Source organism: Cavia porcellus, unplaced genomic scaffold (genome assembly GCF_034190915.1).
Source record: "Cavia porcellus strain 051 isolate PalLab524CR breed Dunkin Hartley unplaced genomic scaffold, mCavPor4.1 scaffold_2, whole genome shotgun sequence".
In the NCBI taxonomy this organism is placed as follows: domain Eukaryota; kingdom Metazoa; phylum Chordata; class Mammalia; order Rodentia; family Caviidae; genus Cavia; species Cavia porcellus.
The window spans coordinates 109,125,228-109,146,445 of NW_026947485.1; the positions used below are offsets into that span (position 1 = coordinate 109,125,228).

General features: G+C 48.9%; 1 protein-coding gene across 3 annotated transcripts; it reads left to right on the forward strand.

Moving 5' to 3' along the window:
* The first annotated feature begins 231 nt into the window (after nucleotides 1-231).
* On the forward strand, nucleotides 232-20,508 carry Loxl4 (lysyl oxidase like 4). Of its 3 annotated transcripts, XM_003479781.5 has the most exons (15): nucleotides 232-338; nucleotides 5,812-6,105; nucleotides 6,653-6,831; nucleotides 7,711-7,916; nucleotides 9,410-9,448; nucleotides 9,575-9,794; nucleotides 10,462-10,645; nucleotides 10,790-10,944; nucleotides 11,536-11,703; nucleotides 12,764-12,926; nucleotides 14,911-15,154; nucleotides 16,428-16,543; nucleotides 17,225-17,361; nucleotides 17,650-17,761; nucleotides 19,310-20,508. In XM_003479781.5, the coding sequence occupies exons 2-15, from the start codon at nucleotides 5,829-5,831 to the stop codon at nucleotides 19,375-19,377; spliced, it is 2,268 nt and encodes a 755-aa protein (XP_003479829.1). In that variant the 5' UTR covers nucleotides 232-338; nucleotides 5,812-5,828; the 3' UTR covers nucleotides 19,378-20,508. The 3 variants fall into 3 exon arrangements, 2 of the variants coding, with proteins under 2 accessions (XP_003479829.1, XP_023417387.1); XR_010046306.1 differs by lacking the exon at nucleotides 16,428-16,543 and having other exon boundaries at nucleotides 19,310-19,382; XM_023561619.2 differs by lacking the exons at nucleotides 16,428-16,543; nucleotides 17,650-17,761; nucleotides 19,310-20,508 and having other exon boundaries at nucleotides 17,225-17,461.
* Nucleotides 20,509-21,218: the final 710 nt, after the last annotated feature.

Consider the following 21,218-nt stretch of genomic DNA (forward strand, 5'->3'; position numbering starts at 1 on the left):
CTGAACGCAGCTCTGCGCTGGGCACGATCACCGCGCTTGGCACAGCAGGACACGGCCTGCGAGAAGCTGGCACGTGCCGCCGCCTCTCCAGGGGACGCTGCGCCACCAAGTCCCTCTCGCGCTTCCCCTGGGGACCTCCGGGTCGGGCGGTGCCCTGAGTCGCTGGCTGGCGGAGGGCCGGCGGGCGGGGCGCGGGGGCAGGGCGGGGCCGGCGGACTCCCCCCGCAGGCCGGGCGGGGGCCGGGCGGAGGGAGCATAAAAAGCCCCCAGGGCGCGCCGGGAAACCCGCTAGCGCTGCTCGCCTCGCCCGGCCCCTCCGAGACCGCCAGACCCCGCTGGTGAGCCCCCGCCCGACCCGGCCCCGGCCCCCCGCCCCGCATCTGTCTCTTGCTGTGCTTGCTGCGTTTCTTACTGCCTCTCTGGATCTACAGGCTTGTAGGGGTTCCTGGAGGCTGGGAACCAGGAAGGATGGGGTCCCAAGGACGGTGGATCTTAGCCCCGAGGTGCTTGCTCACAGTCTTTTTCCCAGTGGGACCCTGACCAAGTTGGGGAGGTTGGCCAGAGGCCCTCGTGGGTGTTGCGCCTCGCCCCAGGGTGCCTGCGTGTCTGATTTGTGAACGCTGTGTGTAACCATTTCTCTGCCTTCTGACCCAGGCAGCAGGGAGGGGATTGGGCAAGCTGGGTTCAAATTCACTCCCCAGACTTGGAGAAGAGCCAAGGCAGAGTTGGACTCTCCAAGGAACCAGTTCAGAGCTGACGATGCTGGGGCCAGAGGGAACCGGAAAGCAGGAGGGAGGCAGAGGACTTCAGCCCCCACCTCTGCCAGGCCCCACAGGTGCCCAGGCTGGTACTGCATCAGGGCCACACAGCCATGCTCCCAGGGAGGGTGCAGGTTTAGAGAGGAAGCCTAGCTCCTAGAGAGCCACAGAGGTGGGGCTGGGATTGACCCCAGAGCTGGTGTCACAGGACGGTACTCTGTGCTCTTACTCTCTCCGCTACCCTTAGGCATTTGCCATCCAGACTGCTCTTCCCCGGCTAGGTCAGGCCAGGTGCCAGTGTTCCCTGGCAACACCTGGAGCAGGTGTCTCTGCCTGGAACCACAAGGTCCTGGGCTGTCACTTGTTGGCACTCAGTGCTGGTGCCCACTGGGGTGCTCTTTACCATACTAAATACAGCCCAGGTCATAAATCAACCAGCAACAGGTCGCAGTCCATTCAGCTCCCTGTTGCCCTTCCCTCTTCCTTTCTAACATCCAACGCTGGCCGTGTGGAGAGCCTGGCTTCGAGTCCACTTGAAGGTAGCTTTGAGTCCAGCTACCTGCTGGGCACGTTACTGTACTCAGGGGCCTCATCTTTTCATCTGTGAAATGGAGATAAATATTAAATAAATATTTTTAAATGTTCAGCTTTCTTCTTCCTTATCTTCGCACCTCCTTTGCCTTCTTTCCCTGTCTGTTTCCTTCACTTGGAAAAGAACCACTGTGGAGGCTGCCTCCCTCTCTGAGGGCCGACGCTAGGCTAGTCCTCTTCCTCTTCTCTGTGCTCATCTGGGGGACCAGACAGCTGAGGGCTGGCTGTGCAATTAGGAGGCAGACACACAAAGTGCTAGCAAAATGGGGGAGCTCAGTGAGAGAAGTAGCATTTGAGCTGAATGTTGAAGTGTGTGTGGGAATCTGATAACCTGAAATAGAGGGAAAGAAAGGCCACGCAAGTAGGAGCAGTGAAGGCAATGCCTTGAGGCTAGAAAATGAAGGCCAAGTGCAGGAAATCGTGAGAAGGCAAATGTAGTGTGAGCAAGAGCTACAAGGCCCTGCAATGGTGTGTGTGCGTGTGTGTGCGCGTATGTGTGTGTACATGTGTGTGTACGTGTGTGTGTGTGTGTGTGTGTGTGTGTGTGTGTGTGTGTGTGTGTGTAGGGAGCTGAGAAGACGAGCTGTCCTTGCCTCTGACTCTTGGTTTTGCTATCACCCATCCGTCTCTGCGCAGCTTGTATGGAAGGGAGCTGCCCTGGCTCAGAACTCCCGGTCTTGCAGCAGAAACCCTCCCCTGTCTCTACACAGCCAGCCAGCTGTCCTGGAACTGGCCACAGCCTCTGATAAGACCTCCCCCAAGCTGTGGGCACTTCATCCCCAGGTGAACAGCAGATCTGCCAGCCATCCTGGGCCCCGTTAGAACATGTAACCCCTAACCCCACCCCTCGTCTTTCAGGCGTCTCAGCTGGGGACCACAGAGAGACAAACCTTCACCACTCTAGACCTTCAGTTTGGTGGTAGAACTCCAGGAAGGTGGTGGGGAGGTAAAGTTACCTCTCAGCCCAGACTTGGTGTGACTAGCAGGTCCTCATGGTGACAGCCCTGAGCCAAATCCTTCTTTTTTTTTTTTTTTTTTTTTTTTTGGAAAACTTACTTTATTTTATTTTGTTTTTTTGTCTTTTTGAGACAGGGTTTCACTATGCAATATAGGATGGCCTTGCACTCACTTTGTTTTATTTTTTTTTTTTTATTTATTTTTTTTATTAATTTTTATTTAAGGAGAAAAGAAAAGAAAGCAAAAAAAACAGTGAAGGGGTACAAGTTATACAGATTTACAGAATAAAAAAATGCGCAGTAGGAGATCACTAGTTAATGGATTACATATTGCCATCTTAGAAATAATTAAGTCACAAAATTAAAGCATTGTAGAGTGGACATTCCAACAATGATACTGCAAACAGTTCTGTTCAATGATCCAATAAAACTCTGTGCTATCATTTTCTATCTTATACATTTAAATATACATGCAGTTATATAGTTTAGAGCACTTTCTTTTCCTCTCTTTTGTACAGTGACTATTACACATTCTGGGTTTCATTGCTCCCACGGTTCTTGTTGCTTTTTTGGAAGAGAGTAAAACCAAATGTGACATAACAGAACAGAATCGGTCAAGTCAAAAGGGTGGACATAATAGATAATATAAAAACATAATACAAGGTGATCAACAATGGTTACCATAATGCCTCCTGCTATTTCTAATAGAATTGCCTATATCATTAGTTGTAATACAATTGAACAAAACCGTAAAGAATAAAACCGACAAAACCAAAACATTGGAGATATTGTAGGTCTTCAAAAGTAGATAAAAGTCAACGAGAATGGGCGTTATAATGAATCTCATTATCTTCTCAGCTGATACCTAAACTTTCGAACCTGATACTATCCAGCAAAACAGAATAGAGGAACCTTAGTCAAAAGCAAGATGGTGAGAGTAATACAGGGCTTCAAATCGAGATAATAGAAAGTCAAAGTGGGTTACTATATTATATCCTGCTATATTTTTCCCTTTAATTAAGTGGATAAAAATAAAAAAGTAAATAATGGAGTGGAGATTGAGAAAAAGGAGGGCATAACAGCGAAACAGGGCAGATCAAAACATAACCATTTAAGCAGAATAGTGTTTCCCCACCAGCTAATCCTGACCCCAAAAATAGTTACCATATTGACTCCCTCCCTGAAGTCCTTGAGTACAACTTCATATACTGTAGCATTAAGTATATCAAAACAATGTGAATCCATTTAAGAGAATGACAGCATTATAGAGCATTTAGAATCGACTAACAGAAAATGAACAATGGTCTCTGTATAATCTCCTTGTCTTTAAAAGGTTTTTCCTTATACTATCGTACATAACAAAATCCAATAAGATACAACCTGTTTAGACCATTGGAGACAGAAGAACAAAAGCTAGATGAGACTTCAAAACAAGATGGTACTAAATCAGCATTACCTATTAAAATGTCATTTTCTCCAAAAAAAAGCTGTTCCTATCATCCAATCTTCTGTCTCATTTCTGTTGAGCTCTTTTTCTGTCAGTAGCTGTCAGTTTGTCTTCTTCTTCATTTTGTTCTCTGCTCCATTCGTTGTGGCCTCCCCGCCCCTATTTCTGGGTTCTTTGTATTTTTGTTTTTTTAGAATATCCTGCAATACTTTCTGTAGGGTTGAATTGGTGGTCTTGTCACCTCGAGAATATTTCCTCAAGTATCGACTTTGGTGTGGCTCATTCCTGGTGTCTACTCCTCAGGGGAGCTCCAGGGAGGGGAAGGGGATTTGGGAAACAGTGGGAGCACTCTATTAATGATAGCCATCCAGGAAAGGGATGGCGATCTGGCCTCGGCAGTGTGAATCGAGGGGATAGGTAGACCTGGAGAATGTGGCAGATAAGGGTACCAAGGCCCTGGCAGCTAAGAGAAGATGTGGTCTCAATTTCCTTCTTTGTACAAAAAAGGGGGGAGGTGTGATACTGATGGAATCCAATGGTTCTGTTGCAGCTGTTACAATGACAATAATATTCTGTTATCAAGAGCTTGCTCTTATAAAGGCTTAGCACGTATTCAATCATCAGTCTTCACAATAATCCTATGCAGTACATACCATTGTTATTCCAGTTTATAGAAGGGCACACTAGAACCATGACAAGTTAGCCCCCACATCACCTACACACTAATTCGGGAAGTAAAATTTGAAACTAGGCAGTCCAACTGCCTAGACCATACTCAAGTACTGTGATGTAGCACCTTCAACCCATGCAGCTGTGGATATTTCTGAGTGATACCCATACCTGGCACTATTCTGGGCACTGGAGGCACAACACAAAGTTACTGCTCCAGTAGAACATCATTCCTTGAGCCCATCTGGTACACTTCTAGTCCCAGTCCTCTGTTGGGTATCAGAGGATTAACAAGTGACTCTTAACTGGTACCAGCTGTGGGGACAAGAGAGGCAGGGACCTGAGGCCCTCTGAGTGAGTGTTGAGTGATTCTCGTGGCTGCGGAAAGAGGCTCTCACAGTCAGCTTTCAAAGGCACAAGCACTTGGGTAGGGAACCTGGGACCCAACCTTCAGTCACTTTTCCAGGGAGCCTCAGCTCCCTATCAGCATAGAGCTGGGCTGGAGGGACATCAGGAATGGTGGCTCCAGAGGTCTCTGGCAGCTTTACCAGTCACAATGTGATGAGCTCACCAGGCCTGTCATCCAGAGGCGTGTGCATGTTACAGACAGCCTTTGCCAACCTAGGCCAGTTTGCTCTCTCTCTCCCTTCCAAGACTGTAATGCTGTGGCAGGGCCAAAAGGTGAGCACTCACTGCTCTGCACAAATTTGCCTCTCTCTCTTCCCTCCTTTACTATCTGTTTCTCTCTACCTATAATTCCCCTTTACCCACCCAGGCAAACTCTTACTCATCCAACAAGGCCTAGGTTAAGAGTTCCTTCTTTGAAAGTCTCCCCTGATTTCTCTTCTCTGCATTGTGAGCATAGAGGCGGTATTTGAGGTATTCCTTTCTGTGTCACAGCACACCGCCTAAGAACTGACTAGAAGCAAGTACAGTACTTCAAAGGTGCTTGTTACATTAAGGCATGAAGCTTACACCTAGATAGACCTGGGGCTGTTACAGGCCATCCAACCTGGAGATACTAGACCATATTTGTCTTGGCCTCTTCAATTTAGAAATTAGAAATTAGGACCACCAGAGTTTAATAGACTTGGCCAAGCCATATAACAAATCAGTGGGAAAGACCTTGATTCCTTAATAACTCTTTCCATCCCAGCATTCCATGTGCCTTGTGTGTGAAGGTAGCATTTTACACTTTTGCTTAGGGTTCTGGGACATCAGAAGGTAGGAAAGGGCAATAACCCTGGGGTAGATATTCCTGACTTAAGGATGCCCCTGAGGGCTCCCCCATTTCTTGAAGCATAAGCCCCTTTTCCTCTTCTTTCCTGTGCATTGCTGACAAACTTAAGGTCAGGAATAAAGTTGGTGACTACTGTTTACTTATTTCCAGGTGCCCTTGATGTCATCATGACGTGGTCCCCCCCAGCCACCCTCTTTCTGTTCCTGCTGCTGCTAGGCCAGGCTCCTCTCCACAGCTCACAGGCACCAGGCACCAAGAAGCTCCGTCTGGTGGGTCCAGCAAGCAGGCCAGAGGAAGGCCGCCTGGAGGTCTTACACCAGGGCCAGTGGGGCACCGTGTGCGATGATGACTTCACTCTCCAGGAGGCCACGGTAGCCTGCCGCCAGCTGGGCTTTGAGTCTGCCTTGACCTGGGCCCACAGTGCCAAGTATGGCCAAGGGGAGGGTGAGTGATGCTGCTGCTCCGCAGGACGCAAGATGAGGCGGTCTTCTGGCGGGGAGGGGGCGGGCCAACTGAAGCACAAACGGAACATGCCAAAGCCCACCACCCCTTAATGCTAGCTCAGATGACCTCCCTCATAACAGCCTTCCTGAGTGCCCTAGCTATAGAGTACCCCATTCTGACCCTCCCATTCTCTCTTATAATGGGGCCACCACATCACCATAAGTGAATTATTTTTAAGTTCCATGGATGTAGTGAGTGACACAGTAGGTACTTAGGACACACTGAATGGATGGATGAGTGAACGTGCATATCTAGTTCACAGACCTACCTGCAGTTTTCCAAAAACCAACTCCAAGGACCTGACACCAGAAGGAAGCGGTGGGCAGGACGGTGGATACTAAAACCCCTGAAGGATCAATTCCTCTCTTCCCCCTACTTTCCACTCAGCACTTAGAGGAGACTGATAAGTGAGATCCTATTCAAGAGCAGAGCTGTGGCCTGCCTTGCTGTGTCCATTCCTGAGCATCGCCCATCCCTTCCTCCATAGGGCCCATCTGGCTGGACAATGTACGCTGTCTGGGCACCGAGAGTACTCTGGACCAGTGCAAGTCTAATGGTTGGGGTGTCAGTGATTGCAGCCACTCAGAAGATGTTGGAGTGGTGTGCCACCCCCAGCGCCAGCGTGGCTTCCTCTCGGAGAGGGTCTCCAATGCCCTTGGGCCCCTGGTGAGGAGGCTGGTTCTGGCCTGAGCTGAGCATTGCATGGTGGAGAGATCCTCTTGGATAATGAATTTGGAGGAGGCGAACAAGGACCAAGCTTGGGCTGAGCAGCAGCCCTGGGCTCCAGCCCGGAGCAGGTGCACAGAGAGAGAGAGGGCCCCAGTTTGGTGGAGGGCAGGCCAGGGGTCAGAGGCCAGGCATGCCATGAGTCATAGAAACTGTTCCCCATAAGGCAAGTGCAGAGGGGGAAGGAGGCTGCTTCATCCACAGGCCTGGCCACAATTGCTGCCTCTTCCCAGCACAAACAACCTTCGGCTAAAAACAGCCCAAACCAAACAACAGGAGTGGGCAGGGAAAGGCTTGGACTACCACTCTCTGCTGCTGGGTAGCTTCTGTCTGAGGACAGCTGGCCCTATCCCACTGAGTGTAACAGGCCACCAAGGGGGCTCCCTGGATCTAAGTCACCCAGGGCTGGGATGGCAGGTCTTGCGGGACAAAGAATCCTGCTGGTGGTCTCAAACAGCTTTTCTGTGCCTGTATCAGCTGTCCCCAGGGTGCCATGAAGAAGGCCCCCCCACATCTAGAAGAAGACTCTCAAACCCCGAGAGCTCCTGTCCTGAAGGCAAGGAGGGCACAGATCTGCCTCTTTCTCTCCAGTTTAATAAGGAGATGAGGCAAAAAGCCTGGACAAAAAGGTTCTGCCCCCTGCTTACTCTGTGAGCTTTAGTGAATGCCTTCTGCTCTCTGGGGCTTGGGTTCCAGGCCTTAGCAGTGCGAGACCCAGGAGCTCTGTAAGAGCTCTGAGCCAGGGCCTTTCCTGATGAAGACCTACAGCGCCCCACAAGACACTGGGGACAAGGCCCATGGTGACTGTGCACACTGCAGGGCCGGCGGCTGGAGGAAGTGCGGCTCAAACCTGTCCTTGCCAGCGCCAAGCGGCACAGCCCAGTGATTGAGGGTGTCGTGGAGGTACGATATGAGGGCCACTGGCGACAAGTGTGTGACCAGGGCTGGACCATGAACAACAGCAGAGTGGTGTGCGGGATGCTGGGTTTCCCCAGCCAAGTGCCTGTCAACAGCTATTACTACAGGTAGGCGAATGGTGGGATCCTGGAGCTATAGGGTTGGGGGAGAGACACAGACAGACAGAGAGGGACAGGGAGTGGGGAGGGAGGGAGGTATCCATGAGTGTACACACACACACGATGTCTCAGTATGTGAGTAATGTGTACACAAGTGTGAGGAGTGAGAGTGTGTGTGTATATGTGAGTAGTGAGTGTGGGGGGAAACTTTCAGGGCTCTGTGACCGCTGGAGGACAGATGGGGAGACTGTCCACGGCAGGATGCCTGCATCAGAAGGGACCTAGCCCAACTGAGGAAAGTGTCTGGGGTTCTTGGGTCACTGATCTCTCAGAAGAGTTAGGAGCACATGAGGATGAGCTTCAAAGTCCTGAGGGACACCTAGAAGTGGTCAGAAAATAGGTTCTGATTTGACATTCACATGGAAAGCACTGACTGCTATAGAATGTCCAGCAGCGACAACAGTTGAGTGCAAAACTTTATATCCTTGATTGAAAGATAGATTTTACTAATGAGGTGTACACTGTTGCCCATGAGTACAGAAAAAGTGCATTCTGGTTTCAGCTGTACCAGTCACTAGCTTGGGGTTTGGAGTCATGAATCTGGGCATCAAGTTATCCATTTCACTATGAATTATCTCAACTTTGCAGTGAATTTCCTCAAGTAGGATCCAAGCCAAGCTGATTAGCTTGCATGTAATTGAGGCGTGGGGTGGGGCCAGTTTTATGGGAGGAGACATAGAAGTATTCTGTCAGTTATGTGAGCTATCGCAGCAGACTGCATCACCCAGTACAAGGACCACAATAGCAGTCCCACTGCCTCCACGACCATGAAACCTGTCTGTGTTTTTCATGGAGAGAAAGATCTCCCCCAACACCTCCAGTCATCTATTCTGGTCAGTTCATCACATGGCACTGATGCAATTGCAAATTTCTTGTATTTCTGGCTTATATGTCACTTGCCTTAAGAGTGGCTCCATCCGTGGGGGTGCTGAGGATGTGAGTCCCAGGCTCCCTGCTGCCTGGTAATTGCACTGTGGGCCCTGCTGACTCACTTGCCACCCATGAGGAAGGCAGCTCTGATTATAGCTTGGATGTCTCTGGATAGCAGCACCCCAACCCCAGCAAGGCCTTCATCTTCCACAGAGGACCTTTCCCCAGGTCCTCTCCCTCAGGGTGTTCCCACAAGGCTACCTTTCATCAGGACCAAGAGAGGGTGAGTTTGAGCTGCCTGTTCCATGGTCAGCTCCAGTATAGTAGAGGATTGACTTTAGAAAAAGCCAGGGGAACTTGCTTGCTTTCCCTGTTACATGGAGATCACCATTACTTGTGGAGTGACCACCTTATCAGGGCCGCTGTGAAGCTCAGCAGTGAAATAAGATTTGTGAGTGAGTTTGAAGACCATGAAGTCCAGGGAAAATTTAAGGGCAACTCTGAGGAACAACCTAGCAGTGGGATTCTGTATCCCCCTCCTCCTCACCCCCATCTCTTTTCTCCAACCACAGGAAAGTCTGGAATTTGAAGATGAAGGATCCCAAGTCTAGGTGAGGAGCAGCATCCTGGGGGAGGGTAAACAGAGGTGTGACACGAAGGGCCTCCTTCTTCTCCCACCCCTGTCCTCTCTTGGCCTCCCATAGCCTCCTCTGCTCAGAATTTCCCTTGTCTTCCAGGTTGAAAAACTTGGTGAATAAGAACTCCTTCTGGATCCACCGGGTCAACTGTCTGGGGACGGAGCCCCACCTGGCCAACTGCCAGGTGCAGGTGGCTCCTGGACAAGGCAAACTGAGGCCAGCCTGCCCAGGTGGCATGCACGCTGTAGTCAGCTGTGTGCCAGGGCCCCGCTTTTACTCACCAAAGGGGAAGCCCCAACACAAGGAACCCCGGGCAGTGGTGAGCACCACGGGGCTTGAACCACAACCTGGAGGCCCAGGTCCCCTCTCAGCAGGACCCTACCCTGTGGGGAGAGGAGAGAGGAACCAGACCGGGCAAAGGAGACAAATCATAGAATGGTAGAGACCTGGGGTTTATTTCAAAGGAATCATCTATAACCCTACTGTAAATGAAAGTTGATACCACTTGCCATGAATAGACGGTAACCATAAAAACAGTGAATAGCAGCTACAGCCACTAGGGTTGGAGGCATTAAACCCTTTGTTACAGAAAGTAGATGAGCAAGTATTTAGTGGTACTAGCACAACACTGAATGTGTTTCTGTGAGGAGGTCTTGGCCAGTATGTCGCCAGTTCCAGGAGAGCTGGCTGGCTGTGTAGAGACAGGGGAGGGTTTCTGCTGCAAGACCGTGAGTTCTGAGCCAGGGCAGCTCCCTTCCATACAAGCTGCACAGAGACGGATGGGTGATAGCAAAACCAAGAGTCAGAGGCAAGGATTCCCCACTGGAGAAGTGAAGTTGAGAAATGCTGTTTATTCAAGGCGATAGTGATGAGAAGTCAGAGGCAGATCAAGGTTCCACAGGCAGCTAGAAGAACCCTGCCCTGGGTCCCTCTGTGGTGATGCAGCCTCTCTGGCTCACCTCCCTGATGCCCCTTCCTCCCAACAGGAGCTGAAGCTGCGCCTGCGCTCTGGGGCCCAGGTGGGTGAGGGCCGGGTGGAAGTGCTTGTGAACCGCCAGTGGGGCACCATCTGTGACCACCGCTGGAACCTCATCTCTGCCAGCGTCGTATGTCGTCAGCTTGGCTTTGGCTCTGCACGAGAGGCCCTGTTTGGGGCCCAGCTGGGCCAAGGTGAGTGAAGGAGCCGGGGTGAGATGAGGAGGACTGGGTATGCCATGGGCTCTTAGTGGTAGCCATGAGTTCTAGCCATCTGTGGAGGTCAGGTCTCAGTGGGGGCAGAGGTGGAATTCCACTCACACAGCACCTCTTCCCCAGGCCTGGGGCCCATCCACCTGAGTGAAGTGCACTGCAGGGGCTATGAGCAGACCTTCAGTGACTGCCTCGCCCTGGAACGGCCCCAGCATGGCTGTCAACATGAGAATGATGCTGCAGTCAGGTGCAACATTCCAGATATGGGCTTCCAGAATCAGGTGAGCTCAAGTCTGAGCATGTCCAGCAGGGAGGGGCTCAGGAGAGGGGGTTTAGTACCCCTGCCATGAGGTCCACCTACCCCTGGAGCTCAGATATCACACGGACATAGAGGTGCTCTGAAAGTGCACACACTCCCCCAGGCACTCAAAGAACATTCCTAGGGTGAGGGCCACAGGTTGTCAGCATTGGGGAGTGGCACAAGATGCTGTGTAGGATGGGATGCTAAGGTTCTGGGGACAGTCCTGGTGGGGACAGTAGGATTAATTCTCTCATAAGTCATTGTGAAGCCCTGAAATGTCATGAAAGACATGAAAGCCCTTTGTAAATTGCAAGTCATCAGTCATGGATTTTAGGTTGGAGGAGGGCAAGTTCCAGGGCAGGAAGCCCTACATAGGCACCTTGAGTTCTATTTTTCTAGCAGTTGGGCCATTCAGGATTGTCTAGTTTATCAGTTTACAGAGCAGACAGCCCAAAGATGGGGAGTGTGTCTAGCACCACACTGTGAGCTGTCTGGCGGGTCTCTAGGCCTGCAGCCTTGAGTTCTTCCCACCTCAAGTACCATGACCCTCACACAACTCTGACCACCGTAGGTGCGCTTGGCAGGTGGGAGAAGCCGCGAGGAGGGCGTGGTGGAGGTGCAAGTGGAGGTGAATGGGGTCCGACGCTGGGGGACCGTGTGCAGTGACCACTGGGAGCTCAGTGAGGCCATGGTGGTCTGCCGACAGCTCGGCCTAGGTTTTGCCAACTTTGCTATCAAGGTAGGTCCATGTCTTTCTTCTTCCCTATAACCCTCAGCCTCCTAGACTGAGAAAACCAAAACTTCCTGTGCTAGAAATGCTGGCACTTCATTCATTCATTCATTCAACAATTAATTGAAATTCTGGGCTGATATAACGCTCCATGCTTGGGATACTAGGTGAACAAGATAGTCCTTGACTTGCAGAGCATACAGTTGAGTGACTAAGGTTATCATTAGTAAAACGTTCATACAAAATACATAGGAGTATCTGTAGGAAAGACAAACAGAAGTGAGCTAGATGAGGTAGAGGAATAAACAGCCCCCACAAAGCCCCTATGGCCCAAGAAAGCTTCAATCAGTTGAAGAAATCAGGGACCCATGGTTGCAGTGAGGCTGTCAAAGGAGATTGGTGTGACATTTGAGGGTGGAGAAAAAGGCAGGGGCAAGACCTTTCACAAGCTCTAATCCAGAGGCGTAAAAGCTCTCTTCCTTTGCAGTCTGGAAAACAGCTGGGGTGGTGACTAAGCCAAATGCAGGGAAACACACTCAGAAGGCTAGTTACTGTAGAAGCCCAGATAAAAACGGATGCAAGACTGGACCCAGCCAGTGGCAGTCTGGAGCAAATAAGGAAGATTCACTGCATACAAAGGAACAAAGCTAGAGGTCTTGAACATGGCTGCAGCGGAGCCTTCCACTATGACCTGTTCTCTCACTGGAGAACAGGCACAGCTGGAGCACAATGCTGAGGCTGTGAGGAACACACCACCTAGTGGGAGGAAGGGACAGGCTTGCCCACTAAGACCCCAGAGGAGGACTGCCATCTAGGAGCAGGGCCTAATGGAAGCCATGGGCTGCAGGTTTTGCCTCAGTACATGGAAGAAATTTCTAATGTCAGATGGGTCTAAATGCAACTTGGACTGTCCCAGAGGTAGAGGTTCTCATCAATGACAATTTTCAGGTCCAGTCAGGGCCTAGCTTTGTATGGGTCGGGTAATGGGGTCTAGGCTGCAGATGGGCATTTGAGATGACTCCTAAGGCACCTCTCTGCTCTGACTGGGTGGTACTGGCTGTTTTCTTAGGACACCTGGTACTGGCAGGGGACACCAGAGGCTGGCGAAGTGGTGATGAGTGGGGTACACTGCTCAGGGACGGAGTTGGCCCTGCAGCAGTGTCAGAGGCATGGGCCTGTGCACTGCTCCCATGGCACTGGGCGCTTTTCAGCAGGAGTCTCCTGTACCAACAGTGAGTAATGGGAGGGCTCAGAGGGTGTGGACAAGTAGGCCTCTGCTCCCCATCAAAAGGCCTTGGGTGCTGGGCAGGTTTGGGTAGTGGAAGCACCAACTTCATTTTCCAGATGTGTGGCCAAATCACCTATCACATCAGGATACAAGCCTGCCCTGCCCACCTTACAGAATTGCAGTGAAAATAAAAACACAATATGCAAAAACACAAGGATATATGCAGAGTTTTTCAATTTTGGGATTATGACTTAAATTAGAATAGAAAATGTAAGAGTGTATTATGTTTATTAAGGGTAATTCTTTTCTCTTGGAAATATATACATGTGTACTAAGTTACAACATAAATTATATTTCTTGTCATTTGTAAAGAAAAAAATTTAAAAGGATGCATAAAGGTGAGGCACACCAGAGCCTAGGGCCTATCTTGTGTGTACTCTTCTTAAGCTGTGAGATTTCCCAAAAGGCACGAGGATAAGAACATTTTGTGGTAAGGGTCTGCCTTGCAAACCCAAATTCTCAAAGTAGTAGTATCTTTGTTCAGCATGTTCAGCACCAACAAGGTTGGTGCCAAAGTAATTATTTTCAGTCCAAAAGCTATAGGGTAGCATCAACTTGTAGGGCCGGACTTCGACCCAAGGCATTCTAGAGAGTGCTAGGCTTCCCCTGTGCAGTGCACCTGGAGGAGAGAGCTGGGCCTGGCTATCACCCCTCCCATGCAGATTGAGGGGGCATCACAGTGGGGCCTTCACTGTGTCAAAGCCTCAGAGCAGGCTGGGGCCTGCTCTCAACTCAGCATCCCCTTCCTGAAAACCTTGGGCCTTTGCCTGTCCTCCTTCCTCCAGTGGCAGCCGTCTGCTTGAATACATTTGATGCTTCCCAAACCTGGGCAGCCAGTCAATTGATGGACAGCTTCTGTGGCTATTGTTTCTGTCCTCTGGAGCTTTTCTCATGACTTTTCTCCTTATTCCTCTGTTCTGAAAGCTCTCCTACTTTCCCTCAAGTGCTCTGGGATTTGTCAGTGGGCATATTCTGGATTTCTCCAAAATACAACACAAGAATTTCAAGACCATTTTCAGTGACAGTGTAGGTGACAGCAAAGCACTCTCAAAGTCCAGCCACTGATATAAGCCAGTATCCCCACTCCCTGCATCAGTATGTGGGTCCACCCAGAGGATGCTTCTGCCCAAATACCTAAACTGGGCCACTTGGTTTTTCACAGACAAGCACTAAGAAAGGGCACCTTTTCTCTTTTGAGATTACATGGCAACAACTGTGGCTCTCCACATTTCTGTTCCAGTACAGGAGGCTGTGGGTTTAAAGGAAGATAAGAACACCGTGACAGGACAGGAAAGACAGCCACTGAACTGCCTATGGAGACACAGGCACCAGGGTGTTGGGACTTTTAATGTACGGCGAAGCACTAGAAATACTCATGACATTTCAGAAAAGAAATACACAGGAACACCCATAGCAGCATTCGGGCTAGAACAGGATTCCTGTTTGAGAGGATGATGCAAATGCACTAAGCTGCACAAGGCAACTTTACCTCCTGAAAAATATTCTACAAAAGAAATGCTAGCTTGTACCCATTGCATGTTTATTGTGGGCCAGAACAGTCTAGCCATGGGACAAGTGTCATCACATTAGTATCACTATTATTTCCATCTTTCAGATGACAAAAAATGACAAATGATTAAGCAATTGTAGAACTGACAAATGGAACAGCCAGAAGTCATACCAAGAATGAACCCTGGTGGTCTGGGGCCAGAGCTGATAAATCTTAACCATGCCCCTGGAGTTGCCTCCTGGCTTCAATGATGAGTTACTCTTTTTTATTGATAGTAGAATCAGCATTTCTTGACTCAGTTGCCTTTCTTTTCTGGCCTGGAGAGAAGCCGGTCTAGGGACAAGCATGTGCTCATACTGGAGGGCAGAACAAGTGCCATGCTCTGCTTGGGCTCTTGTCTTGCCTTCTGCTGCCCCAGGTGCTCCAGACCTGGTGATGAACGCCCAGCTGGTACAGGAGACGGCTTACCTGGAGGACCGTCCCCTCAGCTTACTGTACTGTGCCCATGAAGAGAAGTGCCTTTCTCAGTCTGCTGACCACATGGATTGGCCCTATGGACACCGGCGCCTATTGCGCTTCTCCTCACAGATCTACAACTTGGGCCGGGCTGACTTTCGTCCCAAGACTGGACGCCACAGCTGGATTTGGCACCAATGCCACAGGTTAGTGCATGCCTATGCCTTGGCTCCAGAGAGTGGGGACAAAAAGCAGGGTCCATGGACCAGTCTGGTCTTCCCTAGCCTCAACAAATTTTCCTAGGAGAGGTGTACATGTTAGAGAAATCTCCCATCCTTACTCTCAGGGAATTAGGGGTCGCAGTAGCATTCCCCTATCCTCTCTCTTGGACATAACTGTGGACAATGCTCATGAGGCATTACCCAGTAACGTTCGAGAGAAGTTATGCCCAGTAGTTACTCCCTGCTAGAATGGTATCACAGTTGCTTTTTTTTTTTTTTTTTTAAATACTGAGGATTGAGCCTAGGGCCTCTGCACTGAGCTATTATCTCCAATTCTTTATCATGCTTTGAGACAGGGTCTCAAAAGTTGCTAAACTACCCAGGCTGTTTTAGAATACATGAGCCTCCTGCCTCGGCCCCCGGTGGTGGGATTATAGATGTGTACTATCATGCCCAGTTTACATATATTTTCTACACTGGGTCTTAAGCCTTCTTGTTAAAAGCTAGGTAAACTAAAGACTCCTAGAAACCTGGAGGCCCAAAATAGGATGCTGGCTCTGCAGAGAAAGCTTGCTGGTTCCTGCAGCTGCAAGGAAAGGTCTCCAAAGAATAGCATGAGCAGACTGGTACTGAAAAGGAGACAATGAACATCCTTCCCTATCAGGAGTCTCCAGACCAGGAGAGGCAATGCTTGTGATGAACACAGAATGGGAACCTTTTTACTTACTTTTTCAGGGCACAGCCATGGGTGGGGAAAGCTGAGAGGAATGGCTAAAGACTTTGGGACTTTGCCTTGCCTGATAATAAGCACCTTTCCCTGTAGGATGAAGAGTTGTCATTATAGCTGTATTGAAAATTATGGTAGCATAGTCCCAGGCTGCCAGGAGTCCGTGAGCTCCCTCTCCAAAACATCTGCTCCTAGGCCGTCTCAGGGCCAAGTGTTCCTCCTCCTTCTGCCTTGGGCCCTGAAGCCTTGTTCCAATACCCTGAAGGCTACTAAGACAGGACTTTCACTCTCCCTCATGGGCTGAGACCCTGGGTGACAGGGATAGCTGTATCTTGCTGCCTAGCAGGGGTGCTGGCAAAGCAGGCTATGGGTCACACTAATCTTGGGTTTGGAAGAGCAAAGAGCACTGCCCTGGTATTACAACTTTCTGTTCTGGGTAATGATGGGGCCCCGTCCCTTAGTCTTCCTTGCCAACTCCTCCACAGAAGACACTCTCTTAACACAGTGAGGCTAACTCTGCTTCTTCTGCAGACACTACCACAGCATTGAGGTCTTCACCCACTATGACCTGCTCACACTGAATGGCTCCAAGGTGGCACAAGGGCACAAGGCCAGCTTCTGTCTAGAAGACACAAACTGTCCGACAGGTACATGATTTCCTAACTGCATCTATGTACCTGTCTACTATCTATCTCCCCTGTTATACTCCTCTGTCCTTTGGGAGTGTAGATCTCTTCTGCTTTCCTCAGTAGCCTAGGCACCTGGAACTGGCATAGCAAGAGCACTCAAAACAATTAAAAGAGATCAGTTTCTTCCTTCTGAAATCTTAGGTGGTAGGCCTCTATTTTTTTTTTTTTTTCCTGAATTCCCAACATGTTCTATATTGCTTTTAAGAGCTTGACAATTTCGATCTTGGGTAACAGCTGCAGTCTGTTAAGCTCTTTGAGGCCGGGGATTGTCCAATTTCTACATGCCTATCCCCAGTCTCCATCCCTAAAGAGCAGCATGGTACACAATCTTTAGAGGGAAGGCTGGGTGAACAGATGAGTAGACAAGTTAGCACATTTGGGCTATAATCTCCCAACCACATTTTAGACCAACAAGGATTTTCAGGATACTATCCAAAGTAATAATCTCCTTGTCACACAGTCCAGTTCTCACTTTGGCAAGTCACTTGACCTCGGGTTCTGAATCTGAGCGTGTTTAAGGGCACTGACTGATTGGTAAACACTGGCCTCAGGATTAAACAATTACATGACAGCCTTAGCATAGTGCTTTGTCACAAGCACGTACTTCGTGCCTCAGTAACCATCTACTCTTCCTTATAGGTCTGCAGCGGCGCTATGCATGTGCCAACTTTGGGGAGCAGGGAGTGACTGTAGGCTGCTGGGATACCTACCGCCATGACATTGACTGCCAGTGGGTGGACATCACAGATGTGAGTCCAGGGGACTATATCTTTCAGGTAAGAGGAAGGCAGAATTTTCCATGCAGCCTCCAACAGGCCTATGACTTTGAAGGGGCTGTGCCATGGGGAAAGAACACTTATAGGGATCTCAGGGCTTTGGGTTTGAATCCTTCAGTGGACATGGGCAATGCATCCACCTGTAAAATGCAGACAGAAAGTCCTACCTGATGGGTGACTGTAAAGATTAACGAAACAAACAGAAACACACTAACATGCGAGATGCAGGGGATCTGACACATCAACTCAGAAACCAAATCACCCATTTTGTTGTTTCCCTCACCCCAGGTGGTTGTGAATCCCACAAATGATGTGGCAGAATCTGATTTCTCCAACAACATGATGCGCTGCCGCTGCAAGTACGACGGGCAACGGGTCTGGCTGCACAACTGCCACACAGGTACCTGAGCCACTATTAAGGGATGAGTATTGTGTGGTGGGCTCAGGGGGCTGGTGGACTCTAAACACACACGCTCATGTATGTATGTGTGTGTAATGGCTAGGGAAGCGACAGAGCTTAATTTCTTCACAAGTCCAAGGAGAACAAAAACAGAGGATTGGTAGTATCAGGCACAGCAACAATGGGCACAGTAAGAGGCAGGCTGCTGCACTAGTTAGTAGAGAATCCCTCTACTTTAATGCTTTTAAAATGTCAGGGTTTGTCAGGGACTATGTGTATTCCCATGCTACATGTGTGGGGTGCAGTAGGACAGAGGTGCTCCTTCAGTCACCGTTAAGGTCTCCTACTGTACTGAATTCTGCAGTGGCACTGAAGATAGAACAGTGTCATAGAGGGTGTGCCCATATACAATACTATGCTAAACAGATATGAAATAAATGTGGAATAAGCCGAGAGACAGCAACTTGGAGGCCAGAGAGGTTTCAGAGAGGACCCAGAATTTGAGCAGGGTTTTGGAAGAGGTGCAGAAGACACTAAAGGGAGGAGTAAAACAGCACTGAACTTAAGACATCTTCCCTAGACTGGGTACCAAATCCAAAACTATCACTTTCTAGGTGTAGGACAGTGAGGAAATAACCAAGGTTTTCTCTTTTGTGAAACAGGGCCATGAACTTCCAACCTACTAGTTCTTTCCAGGGAGGGCTATGATTGTTTAAAGAGAATGGACTTTTTTCCATGACAAATATCAGTCAAGGAAACAAAAAATTACTCTGGAAGTTAACAGCTGGGAGACAGAATGAAGAGGAAGGGCTTATGGTTTTCAATTTGGGTGACCAAGTAGATGCTTGCTGACATTAAATAAAGAATATGAGAGGAACCATGAACTGAAGTCCAGTGCTGTGCATATGGAGGCAGTACACTAAGACTGCATGCAGCTGGAGCAGTGAGGAAGGAAAGAAAAACAGGTATTCTTCAGGTCCTTTTGCTAATGATTAGAAACCCATTAGAATCCTAGCAGAAAACCCAGGGCACATCCAGGTCAGTCTCAAGTTGTGCAACAAAGAATTATTTACAGAAGTGTGAGTCTGTGACATAGGATGAATAAGGGATGCTGAGGTATCTAGGGATAAGCAGTAGAAAACTTTATCCCTTCTGAGCCTAAAGGAGGAATATATGTCATGAAGCCAGGTGAAAGCACACTGTGAAGGGCGGTGACCCTGGCTGGAGCTGGAGTCACAGACTGTCACTGCCCAAAGCACAGGACAGAGCAGAAGAAATGCCGGACCTGTTGGGGTCAATTTCCCAGAGAAAACAACAAAAAGCACAAAATTAACCAGGGAAGGCAGCAAAGTAGTTCCACCATAGCCCCTTCCACTCAGCAAACTCTTGTTCCTAACAGTCTGTTTCTGGAGAATTACTAGTGTGTGTGCCCTGAACTGAGCAGATACGAAGAACTAGCTGAGCAAAATGGGTCCTGTGTGAAGCTGTCAGGGAAGGAATGAGACTGTGGTGGGGTTGGATACCTAGCTATTTTCTTTTGGCCCCCAGGAGATTCGTACCGAGCCAATGCAGAATTTTTCCTGGAGCAGGAGCGACTCAGGAATAACCTTATCTGAAGCCATACCAGCTGCTGCCCACACACCAGATACCTCAACTTATTGGAGCCAAGTCCTTCAAGGTCCTGACCCAAAAGTAAAAGGGGCCAATTCCAAAGGGCACCAAAAGGATACTCAGGAAGTCTTTTGATGGTACAATCACCAAACCTGAATGATACTGCTCCCTCATGATGGCTCTGGGCCTGTCCCTGGAGAACCTGTCGTCTACAAAATATGGTTTTCAGGCTTTGGTCAACTAAGTTCCTCTTCTATAAGGCCACCTAATCTCTCCTGAAACCTACTGCAGAGTTCCTGGCTTCTGGAGCTCTCAGTTCCATAGGGGTTTACTATGGGCACAGTCCCCGATCTAAGCGGTACTATGAAAATGTACCTAAATATACAGAAAGTGGGGCTAGTTCTCCAGGAGGGGGTGAATAAATGTAACTGTCAGATACAAATGGCAGAGGCTGTTGAGTGCAATCCCTCACCTTGTCCTCATTTAGCACTCACTTCTCATACTTCCAGGAGTGTGCTCCTTAGTGTTTTTACCTTTACCCTGCCATATAGCTGGGTGTTTCTAATACCCTAATTTAAGCCTCAGGAATTACATTACTTCCTGATGAGTCAACACCAGCAGTTACTGAATGCTTGAGAAGGAGCAAGTTTCACAGAAGTGGTCAGATACGGCCTCCCTTTGCAAAGCAGCAGAAGGCTTGAGGTAATACAGATCCCAGCTTGTGTCAGGGTCTCTGCCGAGGGAAGAAATGTGTCGGGCAATCCAGTCTCTCTGAGGATCACCACACATCTCAGGACTGGCCTAAACTTCAGATCACAATCAAATCAGCTTCATGTTGAATGAATTTCTGCAATGGAAAGAACCTTGGTCAAGCAAGCTCTATAGGAACATTAAGATGGGCTGTCAGAGAGACAAAAGATTACGGAGAAATCAGAAGGGGGACATTTAATTAAGGACTCAATCTGGAAAAGGCCACCATCCCTACTTGATGTGGCAGAACTATGCTCTTAGTTAGGTGGTATAAATCCCATGGTCTTCTTAAACATGTTCATCTTCTCTGTACTGACACACAGAGATATCTTTATAAGTCTGACACATTATTGCAATAAAAGTTTCTCATTATAGATTGCTATAAAGCCAAGACCAGCTGTGATTATGTACAGTTCCCAGCACACTATCCCTCTTCCCTCTCAATGGAGATAAGGATACATGGGGCATTTGTATTACTCATGTACATTTCTTTAATCAAATATTAGCCTATTGTCTGCTTTTCAGGTTCATTTCCTGTGCTTAATGCTAAAACACGCTGGAAAGGTTATGGAATGAAAAGCCTAAGAAGGTAAAATCTAAGATCTGTCAACTTCTGCATTACAGGCTGCAAACCCAAAATGAATGGTTGCAGGCAAAGCAGATTATAATAGTACTCTTTCCCATATCACAAGAGCTTCATGAGGGAAGTCAAAAGGACTTCTCCAGTCCAGGCGGTGCCCTCTATGAATACAAAGAAGTACTTTCTTCCTTCCTCTCCTCTATCTTTTTGCTTCTCAACTCTATCATCCCCTTTACTAGGCATGGCAGTTAAGGTAAACAGGGAAAGGATTGATTTCCTGTTGGATTCAGCAAACATCTCCCGAACAGTAACAACATTATTCTCACACATGCAGCAAATGGTCTATGAAAGAATGTGCAGCTAGCCAAGGAGTATGTGGTGACTGATGACTGAATTTGGACAGGGCAGTTACCTTCAGCTTCTTACTGGATCTAGTTTCCAAGACAGCCAGAAAAAGCAAGCCAGGCAGACAGCGACTAGCTCTGGTCTGTCTTGCTGCCCACATCACACGTCTGA

Excerpts from the sequence above, each read along its gene's own strand:
- Loxl4 (XM_003479781.5), top strand. The coding sequence starts at position 5,829 with ATGACGTGGTCCCCCCCAGCCACCCTCTTTCTGTTCCTGCTGCTGCTA. Across the intron at positions 9,795-10,461 it reads ACAAGGAACCCCGGGCAGTG|GAGCTGAAGCTGCGCCTGCG; the intron begins GTGAGCACCACG and ends TCCTCCCAACAG. Across the intron at positions 17,362-17,649 it reads CAGGGGACTATATCTTTCAG|GTGGTTGTGAATCCCACAAA; the intron begins GTAAGAGGAAGG and ends CCCTCACCCCAG.